Source organism: Anticarsia gemmatalis, chromosome 8 (genome assembly GCF_050436995.1).
Source record: "Anticarsia gemmatalis isolate Benzon Research Colony breed Stoneville strain chromosome 8, ilAntGemm2 primary, whole genome shotgun sequence".
Lineage (NCBI taxonomy): Eukaryota > Metazoa > Arthropoda > Insecta > Lepidoptera > Erebidae > Anticarsia > Anticarsia gemmatalis.
In genome coordinates, this window is record NC_134752.1 from 5064823 (window position 1) to 5071539 (window position 6717).

Sequence of the window (6717 nt, forward strand, 5' to 3'; positions counted from 1 at the left end):
AATATAAACATACTCAAATAATAAAATAACTTCAGTGCACTTCACTCGAGAGCTTCCTTCATTCGACGGTATTAATTTAATGGATTCCACGAATCGATTTGTCGGATCACAAATAGGGTACCATCGAGATAAAGAGCCTTTGGAATACGATCGAATGATAAACCTGACTAATTTTACATTGTCAAGAGTTCCACGCAACAATGCATATGTGTCTGAACATTTGAAGCGACTGGTGGTTTTTTAATTTATTCAAAAGGTTATTTTTGAGATGCTTAGATGAAAATTAAATGGTTTTCCAACCTTTCTGTTTTTTAAATTCACCGTACCGCAGCTGGATTGCGTTAATACTTTTGTAGCCGCGTAATTTTGTTGTAAATGTTGCTGCATGGAATTTTAAGCATAAGAATAAAATATGCTAACATTGCATTTACATTCTTTTTAAACGAGGTCTTAAGGATGCTCGATTGATCTCATTCCTCTTGAAATAGTCGTTAAGTTCTATTTCATTTAATCAAAAAAAGAACACGCCACATTGTTCCCGGCGTAATTCGTCACAATCGGAATTGTGACAATTCCCTCGGGAGAGCTTTGAGAAAAATTGTCGCTAACGAGCTCGCACCCCGCACCCCTCCGCGCACAGACCCCTCCAGAACCTCCCCCCTCCTCCCCTCCACTTTTAATCCGAACCACCTCCCTTTATCCGTAGCACTTTAAAACCCTTTTGCGATTTTCCGCACGGAGGAATTATCAAGAAAAAGGGAACATTTATTCATTGTCCACCTTTTTTATTTAAATTATTCGTTATTAATCTTCGAGTTAAATATCTAAATTGCCTTCTTAACTCTATGTAAATTTTTGTAAACGCTTGACCGAGGGAAATGAATATCCTACGATTAGCTTTACTTTATTCTAACAATTACAAGGACTGTGTTAAGTTTTGATTATTCCTAGAATTCGAAGTATATTACTTATATCTTGTTTACTTCTTCGCTGAGCTAAGATTAAAGGAAAACGATAAGTTAGAGTAATTATAGAATAAACCAACAAGTTTTATTTACTTATTGAATTTGTTCCACTTTCTAGGTAACTCGAGTTTCTAGGGTTTGTAAATGAAATCATCCAGTAATAATATCCAAAATCAATTCGATGTTGTTGTTGTTGATGACTTAAACTTTATAGCTCTAGGTTTATTTTTTGATTAAATTGACTTGATATAAATGTCTGACCTTCAAACAGTTGAAAACTTTAAAACAATGAAATATGCTCTTTCATATAACATGGACCAGTTTTGATGAACTAAGACATTTTTGATGGTTGATCATAAACGGAAAAGTTTGGACAAAAAGCTCTCAAAAATTCTCCTCTTATGAATATTGTTTTTAAATTGTAAATAGTTAATAGCGGTGTAATAAAACATCGATTTCATGGAAAATTTACAGTTTATTTTTAAAATATAATATTTTTTGAGAAGGTCCGTTGCCGTTCTTCTTGCCAATATTTTATAGGCCAATTTACTTTTGAATTCCAACATGCAATCAGTTATAACAAATAATAGAATTTATAATAAAAGAGATATTTGAAATGATTCGAAATAGGCAAATTTGTTCTGTGAGTGTGTCCTCTTTGAGTAGCGTTCAGCCTCATTAGCGATTTTCCATGCGAACGATTTGAGAAAAGACGTTGAAAACTCTTATTCTTATAAAATAACAAGCAAGACACCCGGTTTCATCTGTACTGCAACCTGATATAGCTTACTTGAACAAACCTTTAACGAAATAGATTACTTAAGATCAAATAAACTATTTTAATCATAACATATATTTAACTACTAGTAAACTTTATTCGTATATATTTAACGAGTCATAGTTTTCACAAACAATCAACTATAAAATACTGAAACAAAAATTGAAAAAACTTAACTGTGTTTTATTTGTCGTTATACTGTTAGCAATCATAACTCAATATAATATTCTTAGTAGTTATACATTTTTTCGTCTCAACCAAAAAGTCAAATAGCTATTAATTTAATGATTTATAGGACACAAATAATAAAGATACACTACCACTATTATAAAATCACTGACATACAAACATTTTGCCTGTATTCGTCGAGGTCACTGAAGTAGATTGACATTTACGGAAGATAGTCATTTGAAAGTTATTCAATCGTAAAATTATTGTCGTCTCTTTGCGCTATAACATCACGCTTCAACAAATCAAACGTTTACGAAATCATTCGACAAAAAACGTTGATAGGGGATCCTTAACAAGGTGTTCTATATGAATACAAAAGTTGTTTTTAAAAAGTGTAAGTAGTATTAAAATGATGCCAGTATTCGTTTTTTTTTAAAGATTTGTGTCCTCTAATTTTATTTTTATTTTTTATTTATTCCTTTATTTCAGGCAACTGAGGCCCATAGTAATACAATAAACAAAATACAACTTATAAATAGACTAATACATACAAAATATAACTTATTCTAAGTGACACGTGATCCAGGTGTCGCCTGACGCGTGGTGTCGGGTAGCCGTCCTCTGTACCGCCGGAACACAACACCTCTCGGCCAAAATTCCTCCTTCATGAAGGTCGAAAGATGCTCAGTCGGCACTCTCACCACAAATGAGTTGAAATTCACATTGTGACAAGACTGCAACTGCTCGACCCTCAGTTTGAAATTGCTTTTCACTTGGACGTACTCTACAATGTTTTCGGCCTTTGTAGAGTAGTGCAGGCGGGACACGTACAACAGCGTCGCAGGCACGGCTGGACGCAGCAGATGGTTCGGTCCGGTCGGTGCAGTACCGCACTGATTGCGACGAGATGACTTCCTCTTTTTCTTCTCCACCTTGATGAAGCCATCCTTTTCGCACGTAGCCTCGTTCTTCTTACCCTGATGCGGATTGACGTCTGATCGCATAGTGATCTTCTTATCCCCTTTCTGTCGCCACTGTGGTAGTTGTCCAGCTGGTTGGTTGGCGGCAACTGCCGCGTAGGCACGTGTCGGTGTTGACGTAGCGGCACGTGTCACTACCTCGACCGATGTTGTTGGGGGGACGGGGCGGGCGGCGGGGCGCGGTGCGACGCAAGCAGTTTCGGCAGCTAGCGACGACTTAGGACTCGCCGCTTCCAAATTGCCGACGGATGCGTTTTGCGCCCCGCGACGTGTGTTGACGTTGGAGGTGTCGGGTGACTTACATGACGAAACAGCGCCACGTAACTGCGCCAACTCCTCACGCAATTCACCGATGGTGTTATTAGACACCTCCAGCATCGACTGCATCTCAGCCAGACTCGACTTTAAGAACGTGATGTCCTTTAACAGCCTGGTAACGTCGACGTGGTCGAATGTGACAGGTGGGAGTTTATGCAGCTCCTTCGCCACAAAGGTCGGCACGTCATCCGGATCCATTACCTTCAGCAAAGCGATGATATCTTGCACGCTCTTCTCTGTCCCATCTCTTCTGCGAGACGGCATCTGGTCCAGCTTGCCAAGGGACTGGTATAACAATCTCTTGCCGCTGCTGATGTCCTCTTCTTTGAAATTGGACTTGCAGATCTGCATCACGCTGACCTCGTCCATAGTGTCAATGGCATTTTGAATAAATGCCAACAACTCGTTAGCTATAAGTTGGGTACTCATAGCCATGATCACGTGCAACGGCTACGGCCGCGCAACACCGAAAGTAAATAATATTCAGAGCCTACTAATGCACGTCCGTATTTGAGCGCGCATCGAACAAGACTGACTGACTAATGAGTTACAAAGTCAGATGATTAGTATTCCTATGCGTGTCAATAAATGTTTGCAAATAAATATTGATTAGTATTGATTTTGTTGTAGACTTCAATAACTTATATCTTGTTTCCGAAACTAAACTAATAAGTTTTAAACTTATTAAAAACAACGTTCTTTGAGTATACTTAATTATGCAATAAATATAAGTACTAAGTGCTAGGAAACATTAAACAAAGTCATCCATAAGTTATTCTACAATAGAGATGTGAGAACAATGTGAAAGTGTCTCTCAATTCGTTTTATGTAGTTAGTTCACATTTCAGGGACGGTGTTAGATTGTAGTTTGTAATGAATAAATTTATTTTGATTAGATGTGATTTAACCGTGGCGACGACGGCACCCCAGGGAGAGGAGGGGAGGGACAACATGTACACCGACGACCTTGACACCCTTCTGCACTTGTTTAACTTCCGCGTGTAAACAACCACATCATTGTAAAACTTAGTTTTTTCATTTAAACTGTCATAATAACCATTCCTCTTCCAAATTCATGGACTGGAAGATTATGAGACCGCAAACAGGTTTTTAATGCCTCAAAGTGCCATAAAACACTCGAAATGTACCTCATAAATGAAACCGACATCTTTACACAAATGGACTGAATAACAAAGTAGGGAAGTGTAATAAAGAATAGAGTGACTTTACGAAAACAACGTTTAAAGAATACACAGAGGGTACTGTTACACGTACAATATAACATTTTACTGTGAGATATCACAGAGCTCGCCACTCGGCGCGGATGAAATAAGGACATCGTAACTTATTTTAACGTGGGAACTCGTAAATCCTCCATTAGAAGTTCTATGCAAAAGTTAAGAAAAGGTATTAAAACGTTGGGTTTAACACGTTTCGACCTCAGAGTTAATATCATAAAAGCTGAACTTTCCACTCGGTGGGTCGTAATTGTAATCGACCACTTTCCCTCCATTAGTGGGGCTGGCGGTTGGGCCACTCGGGCCACTTTGTCCAAGTCACGGGCCGGCGGGGCCCGATTGCCTGTGTCAATACTCTACTAATGCTGTAACTGTACGAGTGTTATCGCGTCCGCACTCATTATGTCGATGAAACTTCTATACAATGCTACATCTTGTCAAAATGGAAAATTTTCTGTAAAGACGTCTCAGGTTGAAAACACGTAAAGAAAAATATATTTTACAACCCCACGGTATAATATAATTTTATCATTTCATAACATTAGATAATTTGTTGAAATTATATTGAACACAGAAACTTTTGCTATATAACATTTTAGTAATATTATTCTGTACGATACCATTAAAAATTTAATTGCTTGTTATGTACAAGCAATTCAATTTGTTTAGTTGTTTAGTTTGCAAGGTTACAACGTATTTATATTATGATGAAATATCTTAAAACCACTATACAACCAATTCATTAGCGATAATCTTCACATGATATATTAGAACAAGCTACATATCTACATACTTATCGTACATAACATATGTATATGCACTTAGTTTCGAACTACATGAGGCGCTACAAATCTCTCGCCGAGCCAGGGGAGACAATTAACACCAGATAGCTGCTAATGGTCGGAGATACTTGCCTTGAGTACTAATGTTACTTAGTATTCGTTATATTATCTCTCACAGAAAAATAACACTAACATTACGATAACAAAACCCAGTGTGAATGGAACCTATTATACAAAAGTAGTATGATTCTTAAAGGTAAGTTCAAAATATTTGAATTTTCACTTTTACTTACGCAAAGTGTGAAGTGCTTGAACACAAATATGTACTTTTTTTATCCATATTGTTATAAAGAGTGATCTGCATGTCTTTGTATGTAAAGTAATAAATTCTAGGCTGCTTCAAATTTCTCATGATAGAAATGAGCTTGTAATTACCAGTCCTATTTGAGCTCGTAGTAGGCGTGTACGAGTATACATCGCCTACACGTACTTATGATTTGAATTTATTTATTTGCTTCAATATATAACCGATCAATACTAGCTGTAGAAGCGGTATAAAATACTATTCCTTCATTTATGGACGGGAGGCAACGAAGCAAAACTAAGAAACAAACATACATGAATCACGTCTTCTTCCCATAGGGCTCTGCCTACCCTTACCCAGGATCGTACCAAGTGCCAGAGAACACCACTTAGTACTTTCCTTTCAAATTTACTTTGCTTCATTCACATCTATACAGTGCCATACAGGACGAGTACTACACACCAAGAAACATATATCATGAAATTATCTTCATACATATACTTGATGTGATTATCTCAGTGTGTGCTCCATTGAGCACGGCATCGCGGTATCATGCGGTGCGCCTCAAGCCTGCAGCAGTTGCGTGCACTCCGTGTGCATGTGACTAATGCGTCCTTATCGAAATACGCATGCCGGAACAACTACCACATGGTTGGTTCCATCTTTGAGCTGTTGAAGTAGTTTGTTAATTTAACGATTTGTGCAGTAAAAACGTTTATTTGTTAAAAAGTTGTAAGTAGTAGAAATATGAAGAATCAGAAAATAATCGTTAACGGCCTGTCTACACACAAACCTCGTCGACCCTTTTTCAATAGATTTTATCATATAGATTCCAATACATTGAAATCTTTTATAATTATTCTATAAAAGTGCGCGTTAAGTATATTTTACTAAAGTTACATTGTAATAGCAACATTCGGGTGATTCAGACGACCTGCACCGCAACCGTAGCAGTTTCGTAGCGCTCGTAGCAGTCGTAGCGCGTGCCGGCGTGTGTAATTGCGCTAATATCTACGCTGCGCTCATCCGTCCCGCGCGTTATTCCTTACCGCGCAAGATAAAGTGAAGCCTTATCTTTTATTACCGAGAGAAATTGTGCATGAGATATGAATACCTGCGCTGCGTCGAGTAGTGTTTTATTAAAATAGTAAACTGCAAGTACATAATAAAACTGTACTATG

General features: G+C 37.7%; 1 protein-coding gene across 1 annotated transcript; it reads right to left on the minus strand.

The window, feature by feature from the left end:
* Nucleotides 1–1838: 1838 nt before the first annotated feature.
* LOC142974579 (uncharacterized) lies at nt 1839–3738 on the minus strand. The gene has a single exon (XM_076116996.1). It carries the CDS (start codon nt 3645–3647, stop codon nt 2481–2483), a length of 1167 nt encoding a protein of 388 aa, XP_075973111.1. The 5' UTR covers nt 3648–3738; the 3' UTR covers nt 1839–2480.
* Between the last annotated feature and the right edge of the window lie 2979 nt (nt 3739–6717).

Bases quoted from the DNA above. Each gene is read 5' to 3' on its own strand.
- LOC142974579 (XM_076116996.1), bottom strand. From the start codon at position 3,647: ATGGCTATGAGTACCCAACTTATAGCTAACGAGTTGTTGGCATTTATT.